Raw genomic sequence first — 22,112 nt, forward strand, 5'->3', positions numbered from 1 at the left:
TGTGATACATCATTGTAAAGGGGCTACTAAGAACTTTTAAAAATGGCCAAAAAAATATACAGGACCGTATTTAAAAAACTCAAATTGTTGTCATTATTTCAAAAACTAAGCAACATTTAAAATTTACTAAAAAGAAGAAAATTATGAAGTTTTTGTATCAAACGTTTTCATGAAAAAAATTTTGTTTTCGATTTATTTAGAAAATTAAATTTGACCGAATTTTAGATTTTTTATAATAACTCACAAACTAAAAATCATTTGGCAACATTGTTTACAGTTCTTAGAAGAGTATGAAAGTTGGTACATTTTTTCTAATTTAACCGGTTCTGTGATCCTTTACCGTTTAAGAAATAGCAATGATAGGACACAGGATTTGGAAGGCCCTGCACAGGGTGTTTTTTAATGATGTGCGCATATTTTAAGGTGGGATTTTATATGAAAAATTATGATAGTTCGTCATATAAACAAAGTCTCAAAAATGCTTCGTTACGAAAATAGGGGACTGCAAAGTTTTAGAAAAAAAAATAGACACTGATGAATACAAAGTTTTAGAAAAAAAATAGACATTGATGAATATTTCCGAAACCGCTGGAGATATTTCAATGAATTTCGGTATATAAAGACAGTTTATAAAGGGGCATTAAATGAAAGAAAAATATGCGATTCAATGCAAACTCATTCAAAATTATTTTAATACGGTCAATAAAATAATAAAAAATTTAACATATTATGTGTTGACGTCGTAATGAAATATGCACTATAAATTTCCAATGCTTGACGTAAAAATCGCTTTTTTTTCTTGTTTTTTGTTAGTGTAATTTATATTTAATTAAGATGTCAACACATAATGTGTTAAATTTTTTATTATTTTATTGGCCATCTTAAAATAATTTTTAATAAGTTTGTATTGAACCACATATTTTCATTGCAATTAATGCCCCTTTATAAACTCTCTTTACGTACCAAATTTCATTGAAATATCTTTAGCGGTTTCGGAAATATTCATTAAGTTCGATTTTTTCTTTAATTTTACAGCCCTCTATTTTCGTAACGAAACATTTGTGGAACATAATTTACATAATAAACTATCAGTATTTTCTCATGTAGAATCCCACCTTGAAACATCCGCACATCCTTAAGGAACAACCTGTATATATGAACAATCTTTATTTTCTCGGAAATAGGCTAACGACCAAACTGGTCTTCCTGCCCGCTATACAATTCTTAATTTCAGGCTATTAAATATTATGTAAGAAAATATAATAACAATGATAACAACAATACAAAAATACACAGGCTCATTCGTCACTACTTTTGGAGCCCAATTTTTATATGTTCGTCAGAATGAAAGCGTTATTCTGAAAGTGCGTGCTTCATTGATCTGAATAAATGGTAGGCCGAAGGGGCTAAATCCGGAGAGTATGGCGGGTGAGGTAGGACGTCCTAGTTAACGTTTTCCAAATAATTTTTTCAGATTTTCCAGCATGAGGCCGAGCGTGCTCCTACAGAAAAACAACTCTATCGTATCTTGGGGCATATTCTGGTCTTTTTTCCTCTAATGTTCGGTTTAATTTTATTAATTGTTTTCGGTATCGGTCGCCAGGTCTCAGCAATTCGTAAAACACAACTCCCTTATTATCCTATCAAACACACAGTAAGACCTTCTTCCCATAGATATTCCGTACAGGTTGTGATGTTGACGGTTGGCCTGGGTCTACCCATGATTTTTTACCATTTGGGTTGTCAAAATATATTGACTTCTAACCACCTGTGATAACTCGATGTAAAAAAACTCTTTCGATATCTCCGTTCTTTTAATTTATATGTCATTGATTTTCCCTCCTTCGGAATTTTTCTTAATGCTTGTAGACGTGCGGAAATGGTGGATTGCGCGGCACTCAAGATTTCTGCCAGTTTTTAAAACGTTTAAGTGGAGTCTTCGTTCAATAGTCCGTGTAAATCTGCATCTTCAAATTCCTTACGTTGTCCTGGTCGTGTCTCGTCTTATATCAAAATTTCCACTTTTAAAACGGTTAAACCACCGTTCACAACTTTTTTGGGATAGAGCATGTTCACGCTTCAAGTAACATTCGGTAACTTTCGGCAGGCGTTTTTTTTTTCAACTGAAAAAAACTTTTTTGCAAAACTTTTTTCCTTGGTACGAATGTCACCATATTCAAAGCTATGAAAACCATGTTTATTGCACTGCGGCAATTAGTAGCGAATCAGCTTTGATTGCGATATGTTTACCTTTCAAGACTCTACCGATATCGTTAATTTATATACTGGCGAGCATAAAATTCGGGTCACTTTAGTATTTTCGAAATTTTTGCCTTCCTAACTTCCAAAAAAATAAAAAAGGATAGCCTTTATCGATTCTGAGGTTCTTTAACCTTGTTAAGGGTAAATGGTAAAAAAAACACGATCCTGTACCCAAATAACCGATGTATTGTACAGGTGTCCATTACCCCAGCACTGTAACATTTTTGAACACAATTTTGTGCTACCGAAAAAAAACTCATAGTGACATTAATATCGCGTATTTCCCCCTCTTTTTGCCTTTCTACTGTTAGCGCAACTTGAAGTTAAAGAGAACACCTTTAACCAATTCGCCTAAAGTGAACAACAATTGAATGGAACTGATAAAGAGGATGCATAGATATTGAAGGTATTTTATCAATCTTTTTTTTTTCATGGTAGAACCATGCAGAACCGTAAACATTTTCCCAATGATCCGAAATTTCGTGAAGCAATGCCGGCATGCCAGCGAAAAATATCACTTCTCTTTCAATACATTTATATTTGAAAATTTCGAAGTGACCCGAATTTTATGCTCGCCAGTGTATTAACAAATGAATTAGTAACACAATCTTTTAGCAAAATCGACATTATTAACCGGAACACCTTTCATATTTTCCTCGATGAACAGAAGTTCGATTTGAATAAAACAATTTCAATTTCTGGAAATTTGAAGAATCAAATTCGGTTTTGCTCTAGACAAAAATGCCTTGAGCCAAACCGGCTTCCATTGAAGAATTATTGGGAATTTGAGGTGCTTCTTCTCGAGAGACGGAAGCAAATTAGAGCTTATTTTAGATTCAAAGTTTTGCCGAAAATCGGGGATAATACCTCGAAGAGGGCTTTTCGCAGAAAACTGCACAGTCGATTATAACAATAACATCAGTCATTAAAATCCTTGATTTCGTAAGAACCCTCACATTAAGTCCGTAATAATTTTAGCGGCATTGTTTCGGATAAACTCCATTTTAATTGAATTTCCGAACAAAGTTAAAATAAAATAAAGCAAAACAGAAATTCGCCTATAGAATTTGAACTTGAAAGAATTTAAAACAATTAAATTCTTGTTAAGTACAAAAACACCCCACAAAGGCTGCAGATTCGGGTTAGGAAGTAAGTTTTAGCAATAGAGAAAAGTGTCCACTTAATCGAGTTTGCCTGGCCAGAAAATTAGAAGAGCGAAACGCTTTAATGAGATTTTTTTTAAGTTTTGATTAAACTTGGCATATTTTATTAAGAATTTAGCTCTCCCGAGCACAGTCTTGAATATTTTGTCGGATTTATCGCTTTAAAAGAAACGAGCTTAAAAATCACGAAAACTTATTACACACCACCGTGAAAGCAATTTGTTCAGGGGAAACTCTAGTCTGTTGTTCATTACCTCCACCTCTTTTAAAGCTCACAATTCCATCACTTTTTTGAGTGAAATATATTACTTGTTTTTAAATTTTCTTACGAGTAATAAGTTTCCAAAATATTTCCCTGGAAAACCGTATTGCTTCCACAAACTGCCGCGAGTATATACTTTGCAATCAAAGTTTTATTGGAATAACAACCAAGTAATATATCTTTGAAGTAATCTTGTTCAAGATCAATATCATAAATTGATTGAACCAAATCTGAAAACTTCTCTATCTGATTGATGAAGTTACGTTATTGCGAGCAATAACTAAATCAGTAGGTGCCTATTTCCGGTGAAGTAATTAATCACTGTAATTTCGGAGTAATTTTTGCGGGGTCAATAGTTTAAACTAATAGAGCCACGTAGCAATGCCTCAATGGCGTACCAATACTTTCCTAGAAGAAAGCAATAAATTTTAAAGGAATCTACGCGTGGTCAATATCCTAAGTTTATGGAGGAAACGCTGAACAAGTTCTTTAAAAAAGTGGAAAACTTCTGTTTGAATAATAGTCACACAGCTATGGAGGGCATGGTAATAAATTTATTACTGGTTCCTAGTGAAGTAATAAATCTTGAAGGTGGGTTTTGTGGGGCCAATATTCCAAATTTGTCAAGTCCTGAAGAGAATGTCTCTCTGAGCAGTACAGTTGAATACTATTAGATACGAAATACCTATTAATGAGAGTAGTGGGAAACGTGCTGCCTCTTTTGTGCGGCAAAGTACGATGTCTTGATAGTATGGAAATATGTATAGAAATGAATCGTGGCGTGTCTGCACAAACTTTTCTATGACCAACGCAGTATCATACTAGTGACAGCAGTGCACAAATTTATTACCCCTTTTTAAGAAAGTAATAAATACTGAAAACAGCTTTCCTCGGGTCAATTTTTTAAATTCATCGCCGTTGCTAAAAAACTTTCGTCTGCATAATAGAGTAATACAAATTTATTACATTTGTCTTGTGAAGTAATAAATCCCGGAAGTTAAACCTAGAAATAGCCTTCTACGGTGTTTCGTCATTAATGTGGTGCCTAATTTCTTATTGAATAATAAACATTTAGTTTTCGAGGATATTTACTTACTCCAGCTAACTTGAATAAAAATCTCCGCTTAATTTAAGAGTCGATTTTTCATTACTGCGCATCTGGAAAAAGGTTTAATTAACTGAGACGTTTCAAACTTAAATGAGCTCTTAAATAAATTATTTACGGTGCCATTCGCTCTCAAAATTCCCCAGTTTCCTCTCGGTGGAATTTGGAATCGCGCACAATGGACATGCTCCGATAAAACGGTTCTTTAATATTAAAATTCTCTTGACAGGGAGTCTATGAAGCGCCTTTTCGGTAATGTTCTACATTTTATAACTTTGCTCATTACTGAGGTTTGCTGCAATTAAAGATCAGCCCAGAGTAGAACTTTTTCGAGAGAATGTTAAATAATATAGTTAACTGGGACAATTTGGGTTTGCGAAGACTGGAAATCCTTCATTTTACGACGAACCGCACTAAAAGTCACAGGGAAATTCAAGCTCGTGATGAATATATTCCCCGCTAGACGCATAGTTTTATCATTTTCATAGTCGGCGACGAAAACGTTAAATTATGCTATAACGCATATGAGCGCCGTATGAATCATCAAATAATCGATCTGGAGTGACGGAAAACTACATAAACTCTCAGATTTCTTTCAAACTCCAGGATCTTAAGTAGGGCATTGAAAAATCTCGGGGAAAATCTCAAAAGACGAAGAAAGCTCCATAAGTTCCATTCAAACGCTTCTTATCATAACGAAGTTCATCACACTGTTAGTAGAGTATCGCACTGTAACAAGCATTTCGAACACTTATTGATGACTTTGATATTTAGTGTAAATATCACAAACTCCTACACTGTACTTTGCTGCCATAACACGTGCTACGTCCAAGTTTTCAAGTAACTCTAGACCATCTGGAAATTTACTGGTTATAGTATAGTTTAATTAGGGCAACTTGCCAGTCACATGTAATCCGTTGTTCCCAAAACGAGGTTTCGCAGATAGGGTTTCTCCAGTTGATTTTAAATCGCTGTTTTCATCACAGCTTGTTAACCCACGTTCTATCATTTTTAGCGCAAACAGAGCTTTTTTTAAGCTCTTATTCAGTACACGTCGTCTCAAACCGAACAAAAAGCGAACGAAGTCTGCGTCTAACTTCGCAACACAATTCCCCGAATTGTCCCCTTTAGAAATACTCACAACCGTGTTATTCGGTGGAAAGGGCAAAAAACAGGGTTTTGCCTTATGGCTTTCGGCGATATTTTGTAAACTGTATAACTTTAGAAAAGTTTTATTATTTTTCCTATTAACTGATAAAATCGTGTTTGAAACAACGTTTCGGGGCGAAGCTTTAACTTGAAATTCGGTTTGAAAATTCGCTTTGGGAGTTGAGCATCCTGCTGCATTCTGAGAAATCTACGATATTTCAAAGTCGCCTAGACTAACTTTTAGTCGACAATCCGTAGGGAAATATTCCGTTATTGTTGATAAATTAAGCTCTAAAAGTCTTTAAAGTCGTTACCTCTAATAGTTACCTCAAAATAGCGGACAATTTTTTATTAGTATTAATAACATATTTTTGAAAATTTCAGATCCAGAAAATTTCTGCTATTTCTTTTGTACCTCGAAGTGTCCTGTACTGGTAATAATTACTTTAAAGTCCTGGGCAATTTTTGCCTTAGCTTACAATTGTGTAGGCTTAAACTTGTGAAAATTACCTGTTTTCGTGGTTGTTGAAATTTTTATAAGACAATTATTGTCTCCAATAATGATTTTAGTTACTCCAAAGCTGCTTTGCAGGACGTTTTCTGGTTGTAAATTTCAATTTTTTATCTCCAGGTAAAACTCGGATATACAGGGTGTCCCACAAGTGTTTCATTATATTTCAGTGGGTAATAGTACATTGAAAAATAATATGACTCCCTATATAAACCATATTCCAATAATGCTTCATTAAGAACATACAGGGTGTTAAACTTAAAGCACACCTGGAATATTTCAACGTATCAGAGTATCAATGAACAGGCGAGCTCAATTATGTATTGAACAAAATGGCCACCAATTTGAACAATTTCTATGATGTTATAGCAAATTAATAATATTTAAAACAAACTTAATATTATTAAAACCATTTAGAGAATATCGTGCATATAGACGGTATTCAATTTTTTACTGGCAAACGATACGTCGGACGAAATTGAGTCAAGTGAGCATTTTTCTTCTAAATGAAATTAAACTTCTAAAAGTAATTTTTATTTTGATAAAAAGCAGTGGCGCACCATGTTTTTCTTTAAAAATGTGCTGAGAGGTGTCCGTACGCGCGTCACTGGTGAAACGAAAAATAGCCCTTTTGCATAAATAAATGCGTCTACATTAACTCTCAAAACATGCCAAATTTCACTTACATATCTCAAACGGTTTTGAATATATCAATAAAAGTTAGATTTTTTAAGTAAAGTTTAACACCCTGTATCGTCTTAATGAAGAATTATTGGAATATGGTTTATATAGGGAGTCATATTATTTTTCAATGTACTATTACCCACTGAAATATAATGAAACACTTGTGGGACACCCCGTACATAGAGGACCAAGGGTCCCCCATAAATTCGTTAAATTTGAAGGAAATATTATTCATAAAAATGCTGGAACACGTTAAATATTGTTTTTATTTGTGCATTTTTCGACGTAACACACATATGTACAGGCTTATCCATGTAGTAAATAAATATATTTTTTCCCTTTGGTTTTATAGAACCCCATGTATTTTATAACGTTTTTGAGCTCTTAGACGAATTCTGAACATATACTTCATGACATAGAAAAGAGAACACCCCGTAAAAATGGTTTTGTTTAAGGAATTTTTAGTATGCACGTTTGTATGTGGGAGCACAAAACACGATTAAATTTTCAGCCATATTTATTAATATATTTTCGAGTTGTCAGGAACTTTATATTTAGGTTTTTTTTTTACTATAAAAATTGCAATAAAATATCAACAACACGACTGCAAAATATGATTTATTGGTGTAGAGTGTGCCTTTAGATTAATCAAATATGCCTAGGCGCATAATGCAGCGAAATTTTCATCAATTGAGCGAGTTTGAGAGAGGTCGAATAGTGACTCTACGAGAGGCCCATAGATCATTTAGGGAAATCGCCGCTACATTGTACCAAAGTGTAAACATTATAGTGAGATATTGTCAGACATGGTTCCAAGAAGAGCACACTGCTAGAAGAAGAGGTACCGGACGATCCCGAAGAACTACAGAACGCTAAGATCGCCCCTTTCGAATCATGGCCCTAAGAGATAGGTTCGTCTCGTCGAGGACGTTGGCGGATGAGTGGTTTGCTGAGTATGGAAGGCCCATTGGTATTCGAACCATTTATCGCGGGATGAGATGTTTTCGACTGATTTCCTACCGTCCCCATCTTGTGTTACCCCTCACCTTAAATCATCGTCAAAGTCGATAGCAGTCGTTCAGAGAACGGATACATTGGACTCTGGAATGGGATAATCTCGTGTTTAGTGACGAGTCCAGATTCTGTCTGAGGATGCATGATGGTCGGGCAAGAGTAAGAAGAAGACGGAATCCTCGGTTTACAATACAGAGGCGTGTCCATCAGACTGGTGGAAGTGTTATTGCATATGGTAGCAGGTTACTTTTACTCTTAATTAGAGGCAGTGTGAAAGCCCAACAATACATCCAAGAAGTCCTGGAACCTCATCATGTACCTTATCTGGAAAATCTTGTTAATTCGGTTTTCGAGCAAGACAATACACGACCAAATGTGACTTTAGACTTCTTTTAACAAAATTCAATCAATTCGCTACTTTGATCACCTCGATCTCCAGACCTCTCACTGATTGAACATGAATTGGATATTGTAGGTAAAAGGTTGCATAATTCAGCCCATCCCCCACAAACCCGAACGGCGCTATGTCATGCTGTCCAGTTAGGCTAAAAGGAGATCCTCCAAGAGGACATAAATCACCCCATTATATCCATGCTTAGACGTGTGCAGGAATGTATAAGACGCCGCGGAAGACCGACAAATTATTTTTTTTTTGGTTTTTGACAAATTTGTTAAATGTTTTCATGAAGTATTTGTTTAAGCTTAAAAAACATGCATACCAAAATTTTTTAAAATAAAACCATTTTTACGGGGTGTTCTCTTTTTTGTGTCACACAGTATATTTCATGTAACATACCTACATAATAATAATAATGCAATGGACGAATCGGATGAAGGAGACAATTAGAGTGGCCTGTTAGATCGGCTGACCTTACTCCTATCGACTCTTTTTATGGGATTATGTGAAACACAGGGTGTAATTAAATAAATACAACGATATTACTCAAGAAACTCAACAAATACCTCCCCAAATGATAAGAAACGTTCCTAAAACTTTTGACTCGCTGCTTCTCCATTGTCAGGAAATCAACAGGGCACAGTTCGTACATGTAATATACATTAGATTATAGCAGTTTGTATTATTATTTATTACTCGTAGAACTACTCTATTACGAATACGCTTTCGAGATTATGGTGTTAAAGCTCATTTTATAAATTTCCGTCAAATACCGTGTGTTAGAAAAAAATTTCGGTCCAATAGGCTTTGGTGTTATTTCACATTCAACCCGTATGTCTTTGATAAGTTCCACGTAGTCTCGAACACAAACAAATATACATAACCTCACTTAAATACGACTCCGTTTACGTTTATTATTTGTTTAAATTTATTAAAACTAGTCGTTTTCAAAGCGCCACGCACTTTTTTGTTTTGTAGTTAAATATTTTTAAATGCTTAAATTCAGATTAAAAGCTTTTATGGTTGAGGCTTATTTTCGAAATGGGCAGTTCAGAAACGGCAATGGGCCTTTGAAATTCAACTCTGTCTTTTCAGCATTTGCTTTAAATAGGGTGAGCAAATAAATCTTAATTATTTATTTATATATCAATTTTTCTTGACCACCAGGAAAGATTAAAATTAAAATTGAGGTTAGGTTTATTTGTCCATGTTCGAGATTACGTAAGACTTATCAAAGACATACGGTCTCGGTGTCAAGTAATTCGAAAGCCACTTGACCAATTTTTTTTAACGCACGGTATATTGAAAACAAAACGGACACGATACAACGAGCGACCGTTTATAGCGGACAAATTTGCCTGTCCCTTGAGTGTTCGTTATTCTTATTTTTGTAATTTTTTTCGAAAATTGTTAAATTTGGCGATAAGTATGTTACATGAGATACATACATGCGTTCAGAATTCATAACTAATTATAATAATATAATTTGTTAATAATAGAACTCGAAAACTCGACGTCATAATATACATGGGATTCTATTAAAAAAAAATATATGAAAAAGTAAATTTATCTACTAAATTACTGTTACGTCTAAATATGCACAACTTAAACCAATACTTGACGTTTTCCTGTATTTTCAGTAAAACTGTTTCTTTCAATTTTTAACGAATTTATGCGGTATTTTTGTCCTTTTTGTATAATGGTTAAGGGTTAAATTAAAAGATTGAGCTCTGATTTTCCTAAGAAGTTTTCAGGTATTGCTCCTTTCTTTCTGCCAAATTAATTGAACAAACAAAACGAAAATAAAACCAATTAAAAAGCGAGGGCGAACCCGCAGTATCCTAAAATTGTGGTAAATGATCTTCATAACTGAATATCCTTAATTTAAGACAGTTTTGATGTGCGTTCGCCCTAATCGCCTCTTGGATCTCCCAAATTTTTTAAAGTTTCGTTAATATCTCTTTACTTACCTTTATTAAAGAAGTTCAGTAATCCTTATTAACAGTCCTTCTACTTAATTAAACCGAAGGAGAAAATATATGGAAAAATCGATTAGAGGTTTGGAACAAAGCGAAAATATGGCCGAAATGTTTTCAAACCTCTTTATAAAAGGATTGCTTAGAACTCATTTAGATGTTATATGTGTAAATCAATTTTCACCTAGCTGAGGCAATATCATTGAAAGCATAATGCTATTTTATTTCAGCTCACAATCAGGCCTTTTAAGGAAATGAAATCTGCTCCTTTTTGGGGGAGATATTGGGTCTAGGGATTCACGAAAAATTGCGTGAAAATATTGACTTCAGAAAAGACTCAAATCCCCCATTTACGGTAGAATTTAACCAGAAGTGACACATCTTTAATTACAGCCCGACACGAAACTAATTTCCAGCTTAAGTTGGATATATGTTCATGAAAGTTTGGTCCAAAGACAAGAAACGGAAACTTTAAGATGTATTTCCGGGATTCTCGGATATTTAATTTGCTTTTTGTTCTATTGGAGTCCAAATTCACATATTGAACTAAATAAACTACAATAATTTTCGAGACTCTTGCTCAGTTCAATGAATAATTTGTGCTTTAAATTCAGGTGCCGTCAGGAGCAGAAACACGTTTCAATACAAAAGCAATAAAACTTTGAATATGATTGTTATTCTACTCGTGGGTCAAATGGCATAAAGCTCCCATATTGTAGCGTGATATTAAAGTCTTGTCTATTGCGAAATTTACAGCATATTGATACTCTCCTTCCCTAGCAGGATCGGACCAAATCCAGCACTTATTTAAATCTTAGTTTTACTTCGTTTCCATTTTCTAAATATATTATACCCCGGAAGACCCTTTTTCTAAAGGTTGCCGTAAACATGCAGCATCGGCCATAATTATTTAGATTTTTAAAATTAATTTATGTTTTTGTTTAAATCGAAGGAACAAGTGCGGCACCCTGTACATACAGTTACTCACACAATCGAGTATACACCTCTGATTTTATCAAATAAAGGTCTATTTTTTCAATTTAAACAGCTTTTGGAATAACATATCTCTCTCTATATAATTGATACAACTTCAACAACAGTATATTAAAAAAAGAAATTGCAAAAAATCAATTTAACATCGTATTTTAAATATTTTATGAAAGCACTAACACAGCATCCAAGATATATAAATCCATTTGTAGACCACTACTACGGTAACATAATTATGGCAAACGCAACTAACAAAACAAAAAAATACATACAAACTACAGAGCAAATAACTTTAAGACGAATTACAAAAATTCGTCACCCGGATAATCCACTGTACAACCCTTCCGACGAAGCGCTATACGAAAAAACTAACATGACAAAAATTTCAGACAGACTATTACAAATACAAAAAAAGTGGAAAGACAAAGAGAAAAACTGGGTCATCGTTGATGGACTGTGCATTGACCGACAGACTAGAAACTCACGTTACCTCACACCGGGCACAACTCTGATTGAACACTACCAAGACATAGACTAGATGTGGGAGGTTTGATGTGCCTGACATGCTTACACTTTTGTTCGGTGCTGTGAAGGTTGGATGTTGGTTGGTCTACTGGATGTGGTTGGTGCTGGTGGTTTTGGGGTGATTGTTGTGGATGATACTGTTTTTGAGACTGCGATTACTATCATTATAACACTTGTAAATACCAACATGGGCAGAAAGGCCACGTAGGCCGATAGCCTCTTCTTATTTAAGAAGGAATTATATTGTTTATTATTTATTATTATTTTATGAAATCAAAGCGAAATACGATGACACAAAATTAAAGATACACCGCTTAATAATAATGAATTTCTAAGGATAATTTTGTTTAATAATGGGTTGCAAATCCTTTTACATCAATTACGGCCTTTAGACGATCTGGCATAGATGCTACCAAATTTTTCGTAACGGAAGACGGGATGTTTTCCCATACATCAATAATATCTCGCTTGAGTTGGAAGATATTTGAAGATTGTTTTTTTTAAGGGTCCTTTTCATATCCATCCACAAATTTTCTATGGGATTGATATCTGGTGATTGTGGGGGTGGGTTTACTAATCGAGGAACGTTGTATATTAGCCACTGCTTAACTATAGCCGCAGTGTGTTTGGGATCGTTGTCTTGGTAAAATTATTAGGTCGTGTAGTATGAAATGAATAGATTCTCGAAATGCCACATTCAACTGCGAATGACTTCACTCTAAATCTATATTTGGACTTGACCTTTTTATGTGAAAAAGGCACATTCTTCCTCTTTCGATCAGAGTTTAAAGTGTTAAAAGTTATTGAAAACTTTTATTTTTATAAACATTTTTGTGCAGCCATGCAAAATAGTGAAATTCGTGTGTTAATGAAATATGAGTTCCACCGTAGAACCACAACAGCTCAGAGGGCTCGCAATATTAATGATGTGTCGGGCACTGAAGTCACTTCACAGCAAACAGTATCTCGTTGGTTCATGGAATTTCGTTCTGGCAATTTCGACCTAACAAATGAACCACGTGGACGACCTGAAACTCAAGTGGATAACGATCATCTGAAAGTCGTGGTGGAAGCGAATCCACGTTAAAGTGCGTTCGAATTTTCGTTAATATTCAGTGTAACCAAAAAAACAATATTGACTCATTTGGCTGAAATTGGTGAGGTGAAGAAGCTGGACAAGTGGGTACCGCATGAGTTGAGCGACATACAGAAAGAACGACGTCTCGAAGCTTGTGTTTCTTTGTTGTGTCGGTATAATAACGATCCATTTTTGAATCGGATTGTTACTTGTGATGAGAAATGGATCCTATATGACAATACCAGACGTTCATCGCAATGGTTGGATCAAGATGAACCACCAAAACATTGTGCGAAAAAAAATCTTCATCAAAAGAAGCTTGTGGTGTCCGTTTGGTGGTCCAACGCAGGTGTCATCCATCACAGCTTCATGAAACCTGGTGAATCGATTACGGCTGATGTCTACTGCCGACAACTGACCGAAATGATGAAGCAACTGACGGTTAAGCAGTCAAGATTAGTCAATCGAAGCTCACCGCTATTGTTGCACGACAACGCTCGGTCACGCACCGCACAAGTCACCTTGGCCAAGCTACAGGAGTTGGAATTGGAAACTTTTTGTCATCCACCGTATTCACCCGACTTAGCACCCACTGATTACCACTTCTTTCAAAATTTGGATAACTTCTTGGTAGGGAAAACATTCAACTCCGACGAGGCTGTCAAAGCTGCCTTCCACGAGTTTATCGACTTCCGGCTTGCAGGCTTTTACAGCAGGAGAATCAATGAACTTCCCGTTAAATGGCAGAAGTCTATTGATAATGGTGGTGCATATTTCGATTGACAATAAAAACATTTCATATGAAAAAAAAATGACTAAAGTTTCAATTCAATTCTACTCATTTCATGCTACACGACCTAATAGTAACATCGAGGCATTTTTAATTTTTCAGCTGAACGATGCAAATTATTTTTTAAAATTTCCAGGTATCTCTCCTTATTCATAATGCCGTCGATGAATTCCAAAGTTCCAGTTCCTTCAGTTCCCATACAACCCCACAATAGTACACTACCACCTCCGTGTTTTACAGTAGGAACGGTGTGCTCTGTTTTGAAGGCTTTCTCCAGACAATTTGACGACCATCTGAACCAAATAAATTGATTTTGGTCTCATCGGAAAATATTACAATCACAATTAACATATTTTTTGGGCAAATTCCAATCTTTTAAGACGATTTCGTTTGGAAATGAAGGGTTTCTTACGTGCAATTCTACCATGAAAATTGTTGTTCCGAAGTACTCTTCGTATTGTTTCATTGGATGTCGTCCGATGTATTCTTTCCTCGACCTCCTGACGTAGTTGTGCAACACTTCTTTTAGGATTTCCTTTAATTTGTCGCAATATAAGACGCTCATCTTGAGAACTCAGGATCCTTTTCCTTCCTCTTCTAGGTTTATTTTCGATCTTTCCTTCATATCTGTATCGATTAATAATCTTCTGTATTGTGGAATGGTTTTTGTCAATCAATTTTCCTATCTCACGAAACGATTTTCCTTGGCAATACCACTTTATAATTTGTTTTCTCATATCAATTGATATTTCGCTTCGAACACGTGCCATTTTTGTTTAAGACGATTTACTAATGCAAGTAACTACAGAAAGCAACTGACATATAAAACCAAGAATTCCTAAGTGCGTAAACAACTTTTTTTTCTAAATTCCGTAGATATTTTATACAGGGTGTCCTCGAATTACGTGGCCAAAATAATACCGCAGTTTGTTTGAGTGAAAATAAGTCGATTTAACTAAACTTCCCTCAGTCCAAAAGTTGATAATTATGGAGCTACAGGGTGTTAAAGTTGAAAAAAAAAATCACATTTTCTTTAATATCTTTCGATTTCTTTGAGTTAATTTCACGAAATTTCATATTTGAGGGTGTTTTAGGATACGAAATTCAAATTTATTAACGATTTAGTTGTTTCTTCTAGGGGGCGCCACAAGCGACCATTAGGACACATTTAAATCTCTGTAACTTTTTCGTGCCACGGTGTATATTATTTTGGTATTTAAAAACCTTTTTCCCTACCTTTTATACTTAGAAAAGGTATACTTTATTGACGTCGCTAGAAGCAACGGTTTTGGAGAAAAATGCATCTAAGCCTGATGATGCATGCAAATTACCTTAAAATTATTTTCCGTTAAAAAAAATTTAGTTTTTCAAAAATAATTATTAGTAAAGGTATAACAATAAGTTTTCAAAATCAGATATTATTTTGACTATTACAACAGCAAAGTCCATAAACTAACAGCATATCCACCATTTCAGAATAAGTGAATTTATTGGCCATACTTATGGATATTTACAGGAACAAGAAGCGAAACTGACAAGAAAAACTGAGGGCTAAATAAAAAAACTGACATTTGAGAAACAAATTCAAGTGTTAAAATGTCAATTAAAACATAGCCAACTGAGTTATTTACTTAAAAGCGCCAACGCAAATATGCAGCGCATTAGAATTATGCGTTTTTCTCCAAAACCGTTGCTTCTAGCGACGTCAATAAAGTATACCTTTTCTAAGTATAAAAGGTAGGGAAAAAGGTTTTTAAATACCAAAATAACATACACCGTGGCACGAAAAAGTTACAGAGATTTAAATGTGTCCTAATGGTCGCTTGTGGCGCCCCCTAGAAGAAACAACTAAATCGTTAATAAATTTGAATTTCGTATCCTAAAACACCCTCAAATATGAAATTTCGTGAAATTAACTCAAAGAAATCGAAAGATATTAAAGAAAATGTGATTTTTTTTTCAACTTTAACACCCTGTAGCTCCATAATTATCAACTTTTGAACTGAGGGAAGTTTAGTTAAATCGACTTATTTTCACTCAAACAATCTGCGGTATTATTTTGGCCACGTAATTCGAGGACACCCTGTAGATTACTTGCAGGCGTATCTTCAATTTTGTGTCATCGTAATTCGCTTTGATTTCTTAAAATATTCAAAATCCGTTGTAAAAGCACTTTTTTGAAATTTCTTTTTTTAATATAATGTTGTTAACATTGTAAGACTTATTTAGATGCAGAATCGGCATTCAAAAAGTCGGTTAAAATTTGAAAATTAGAACCATATTTGATAAATTCAGAGGTGTATACTCAATTATGTGAGTAACTGTACATCCTTTATTGAAATACCTTTATTTATCAGATAAAAGGAATGTATTATTGCTTTTTATATTAATTGTTATAAACAAATTGTGTTCCAGTGCTGGCCAAAATTATTGCAACTAAATTGTTTTGTTTATAGAATTAACTATAATAATGAAAAATAAAACAAATTTTTAATATTTAGTGTAATACCCTTTGGCCCTCGCTGCATCTGCCATTTTATTTAGCAGAGAATTAATTAATTTCTCAATTATAGCCGGATCCATTTCTGACCAAGCTTTTGATAGTAATTCGAATAGTTTCGTGGCATTTTTAACTTTTCGGTCAGGAATTTTCTTATCCAAGAATTCCCGTAAGTTCGCAATTGGATTGAGATAAGACTTTGGGAGGGGCACTTCATAACAAGTATTTTTTGCCGTTCTACCACTCTTTGACCAATTTGGAAGCATGCTTTGGATCATTATCGTGTTGAAAAGCGAATTTAAGCGGCATGACCTCATCTGTACAGAGTTCCAAAACATTCCTCAAAATGTATCTGTATATGAACTTGTCCATCCTTCCCTCAATTTTGTGTAGAGGACCAATACCAAATGACGAAAAGTGTCCCCACGCCATTACAAATCCACCGCAATGTTTCGCTGTGGAACAAGTGTATTTTAGATCCAATATCTTGCCTTTAGGTCGCCTTACCTGAACCACACCGTCACTTCTAAGTAAATTAAACCTAGACTCGTTACTAAATACGACCCTTTTCCAATCATTTGGTGTCCAGTGAATGTGGTTTAAGCAAAGACTTTTGGCAAGTCTATAACTATTTAAGCCATTTTCACAGTTTTCGCCTTATTGTTCGCCCAGAAAGGCCAGATGGTCCTGCTTGGTCGATTTCACCCAGGATTTTCGTTGATGATGAGAAAGGACTTCTTTTCGCTATATTTAAAACCTTTCCGTCCAATTGCTTGAAGGACGTTCTCGATCTACCAGTGTTTTTTAATGGTATTATACTACCAGCAAGGACAAATTGTTTGATGATTCTCAGCACTGTCGATTTATGAAGTTGTACATTTCTGGTCATTTCGACTTGCCTTAGACCATTCTTAGACAAATTAATCATTCTGGTTCTAATGTCACCACTGTACGTTTTACTTCGAGCCACGACGGAAAATTAACTAAATAATAATCGAATTGAACACAAGAACTCAGAAGCAAAATTTTCTCAAAAAATAAACACGAAAAAATGAATAGTTGCAATAATTTTGGCCAATATAGGAACACAATTTGTTTGTAGCAGTGAATATAAGAAGAGATAATCCATTTCTTTTCTCTGATAAGTAAAAATGGTTCAATAAAGGATGTATGTACAGGGTAACGCATTTGTCCTTTCAATTTAAACAAAAATATAATATAAATCAATTTTAAAAGGTGCAATAATTACGACCAATGCTGTATCTCGTCGTGCTACGAAACTCGTTCTCACTTTCGTAGCACATTTTATTAGCTCCTCACATGTCTCTCTCTGGCTTCCAATATTCGCTTACAAAAATTTAACTGTTATCTGAACTGACAATACTGTCCTCAATCGCTCAAATAATCACTTACTTACTTCCCTTCGTAGCCTGTTTCCGACCTTAACCTTTCGTCCCATATCAAGTACACAAGGTATTTTTAATCCCTAGTCGTATTTGAGCTATTTCATATTAAAAATAGTAATTACAAGAGAAGACCTGGAAAGGGAAGTAACCAGGATGAAATACAATAACGAGGGCAGTAAAGAGATTAATAAGGAGAGTTAAAAATAGTGATTCGAAAGAAAAAGATGCGTGGAATGGACAACGAACTCGTACCAGGGAAGATGTCGTGGCAACAGGGATTCTGTTTCAGAAGGAGATAGACAACTTGGAGGGAAGGAGACGGTTGTAAAGGGGAACTGCGTGGGGTAAGATCGCTGTGATCAACGCGAAAGAAGAGTTGGTAACGAGTTAAGGTTGCGTCCAATAATAGAGCTTTGGACCTACACTATGGTGGGTTTAAGAGAGACCTAGGAAAAACAATGACAAGGAGGCTATAAGATTGGTAGTGAGACAGATTATTTGGGGCAGTAGAGGACGGGACTCCAAGGGGGTGTGACACTTGGATGTGGTGCAGAGGCTCTTCCCATCCCTTGCCAATGGTAGTTTTTAGGCAACGTCAATAATATTTTTACACCCACTCAAGTTTCCTGACGTGTAATATAATTCTTCAAGAAAATTTACGTGGTCCTCTAATTTTGGAAAATATTTCATTTCCCTATTCAATTCAAAATGGTGTGTCCGCTCACAATTTATGCAATTTTTCCCTCATTGAAAAGGTCTTTCGCAATTTTAATCGTTTGCCCCCTCAGAGATTTGTTTCCATTTCGTCGAGATTAAGTAAATTGAACTTTTTCCCCAGAACATTCATACATAACAGAAAATCCCAAACCAGAGCCAGAATCGCGCAAAAACATTCCCTATTAAAATTCATAAACCGCCCCCCGATGAAGCTCAATCCATACGAATACAGGGCCAGGAAAGGTTAGAGAGTGACGTCGCCAGCAACTGCTCTTCTCCAAGTACGTCAGCACTTAAAGGCCTTAAAACAATTAACCTCTAAATTGATATTAAAGCGACCTTAGCACTGCCCTAGAAATTTGCATATACGTCGGTTAGGAAATGTTATGGAAATCTGGCAACTTGATTAGAGGGTGAAAAGAGGACTTTAGGAACTCTGAATTGAGTTTGGTGGTTTGATTGGCATTGAAGAAAAGTCTTGTTCAAGTTTATCTACGGGTTGATTTTCGAATATTTGTACCTCTTAGACGCAGTATCTCTAAAGGATACTTCAGATTATGCACAAGATGTAATTTACGTAGTCCTCTTTTAGCGGACCCCAAACGCTTTTCAAGGCTATTTGTGAAGCCTCTTTGAACCTTTTCCATTGTTTTTTTGAGCTATGCAAAATTTTTCGCAGAAGTTTTCAATAAAGGCAGCTTATGGAATTTCAATTTTCACATATTTCATTCAGTTCTACAGGAATGTTTATGTTGTCTGTCTCATTCGAACCGGTATTTTATTCGTTCTAAAGTCCCCTAGAAAACATCTGAGAAGAACAGAATTAGTCATTTTACCATTCCCTACGATAAACTCCATTTACTGAGACGAGAATTCCATCATTAAGGCTCAAGCATGAACTTGTTGTTTGTCTTCACCGGTATAAACACCAATATAATACGTATGCTTTCACCAGCTTTATTAATTCAGCTCGACAGTTTTCAAACATTGGGCATGTTTACGCCTTTCATACCTAATCCCGAAGGATTACGATATTTTCTCTCATTATTCCTTGAACTGAAAACATGGGTGTCGGGGATTGGTCTATTTTATGGCCTATTTTACAAGTTGAACAAGGTTTAATTTGCCATCTCTTGGATCGTATAATTTTCCAACAGAAAGCTCTCGTGAAATGATCCCGAACTATTATATTTCGACCTGAAATTCTAATATGCCCCAAATTAAACCGGAATCAGTGAGGTATTATAACAAACGATAAATAATACACCCTTTTTGGTCGCTTTTTGAATTATTCAACAAAGCAAGGCAGGAATCCTTTGTGGGATTTTACTAAAACGACTGTCATATAAAACCGAATTGTGTCAGCCCACACAACAGTTTTCGCTACGAAGCGTCTTTTTTAGCAATTTCGACATTCGAACTCAATTTTCGAGAATGTAAACCTCAATAATATTTATTGTTTCAGATGATATTAACAACAAAGTAACGGATGAGCTTCAAGCGCTGAAATCGGCGAAGGCCCTCAACGATTGGAGATCTAAGGTGTTGGGAGGGGGCAGGATTAAGCACGACCCAGAGGGGAAATTTTTGAGTGTTTACGGTTACTCTCAGGTGAGTAACTGGATTTTGAAACTGTAACGAGTCCGAGATATAAGGAAATAATGCGAGTGCTGAAACATGTCGAGAGGCGATACATTAAGCTGAAAATTGCTTCGCTATAAACTGAATCAGCGACGTGTTTAAAGGGCAAAATGCCTATTATAGACTGGGAAACTATGACAATGGAACGCTTCTGAAAATTTCAATTTTAATCTGAAATAAATTCAAAAGCTTCAAAATATCAAAAATCGAGTTAACTTAATTTACTTTTGCTTACTTTCACTTTCATCTACTTTTAATTAGTTCGCTGTTAAATTTTGCGCTTGTCGAGTTCCTTTAATTTATTCCTTCCCTGGCGCTTATTGAATAATCTTTCCTTTTCATTTCCTCTCTTGTCGCGCCTCTTCCTTTTTCTCTATACAGGGTGTTTGAGGAGGAGTTGGGCGAACTTCAATGTGTTATTCAGCATTTAATTTTGAGCAAAAAAGTTCCTACAGACATACAGGGTGGCGCAATAGTGTGACAAAGTACCATATCTTCCTTATTCTACAAAATTAAAAAAAACTGTTCGTATAAAAGTTATACGTGAACATACAGCCTACATTTTAAAAATATTTTTTATCATATAGGGTGTTGCATAAAGACAGGTCAAAATATTTATGCATTTTATTTAACGGAACCCCCTATATATTATTGCATATTTGGATTCCTCGTAAAATTCTCTCCATGGTAGGATAATTAGTTTTAAATTAAATTGGAACGTTGTCTGCTTATGTCGAAAAATGTTTAAATTTGAAGCAAAACATGGTTCCATAACATGCGCTATAACTTTCAAAGCACGTTAATTATTTTAACAAAAATTGACACAACAGAAGACAAAGGGATGCTCAAGTGCCTTGTTCAACGAATAAGTCGGTTTCTTATTCAGAATATTTTCTACAGGCCCTGCAACTTGGGAATATTCAAATTCATTTTTCTTGGAATTTTTAAATGGGACACCCTGTATTTACGAATCCTATATTGTAGAGATTTGAATCCTCTTCAACTTTTGTTAAGGTAACATTATACGCATTCCCTTTAGTTTTGGTGGAATTCTCATTTCTTTAATACGTTTGCAAATGAAACATGCTACGTCTATTAATAGTTTAATTTAAATTTATTAATATTATACACTGTATAATATAGACATTTACCTAATTAAATGTACAAAGTGTCTGCCATTTTCTCCAACAAATTGACCATCAAAGCAATAGTCCCTATAGAGAAAGCTTCCTTTGACTAGTAGCACATTCCCCAACCAAAGCGTACCCTTAGCTTTGGCCTGATGGGCCATGTGGTCTGGCACCCAGATGGTATTCTCCGAATAAGTATTAGAGGTAGCATGTTTCATTTGCAAACGTATTAAAGAAATGAGAATTCCACCAAAACTAAAGGGAATGCGTATAATGTTACCTTAACAAAAGTTGAAGAGGATTCAAATCTCTACAATATAGGATTCGTAAATACAGGGTGTCCCATTTAAAAATTCCAAGAAAAATGAATTTGAATATTCCCAAGTTGCAGGGCCTGTAGAAAATATTCTGAATAAGAAACCGACTTATTCGTTGAACAAGGCACTTGAGCATCCCTTTGTCTTCTGTTGTGTCAATTTTTGTTAAAATAATTAACGTGCTTTGAAAGTTATAGCGCATGTTATGGAACCATGTTTTGCTCCAAATTTAAACATTTTTCGACATAAGCAGACAACGTTCCAATTTAATTTAAAACTAATTATCCTACCATGGAGAGAATTTTACGAGGAATCCAAATATGCAATAATATATAGGGGGTTCCGTTAAATAAAATGCATAAATATTTTGACCTGTCTTTATGCAACACCCTATATGATAAAAAATATTTTTAAAATGTAGGCTGTATGTTCACGTATAACTTTTATACGAACAGTTTTTTTTAATTTTGTAGAATAAGGAAGATATGGTACTTT

General features: G+C 35.0%; 2 protein-coding genes across 7 annotated transcripts in view; one reads left to right on the forward strand and one right to left on the reverse strand.

Moving 5' to 3' along the window:
• The window catches only part of LOC136345274 (14 kDa phosphohistidine phosphatase-like), a 138,529-nt gene that overhangs the window by 114,151 nt on the left and 2,266 nt on the right, over positions 1 to 22,112 (forward strand). For all 6 annotated transcript variants that reach the window (XM_066293398.1, XM_066293404.1, XM_066293400.1 and 3 more), the window contains exon 3: positions 19,995 to 20,140. In XM_066293398.1, coding sequence (XP_066149495.1) covers positions 19,995 to 20,140 — 146 coding nt within the window. The remainder of the gene's footprint in view (positions 1 to 19,994; positions 20,141 to 22,112) is intronic.
• The window catches only part of LOC136345268 (arrestin homolog), a 170,264-nt gene that overhangs the window by 112,737 nt on the left and 35,415 nt on the right, over positions 1 to 22,112 (reverse strand). The gene's annotated exons all lie outside the window — the stretch shown is intronic.

This window comes from Euwallacea fornicatus, chromosome 19 (genome assembly GCF_040115645.1).
Source record: "Euwallacea fornicatus isolate EFF26 chromosome 19, ASM4011564v1, whole genome shotgun sequence".
Classification (NCBI taxonomy): domain Eukaryota; kingdom Metazoa; phylum Arthropoda; class Insecta; order Coleoptera; family Curculionidae; genus Euwallacea; species Euwallacea fornicatus.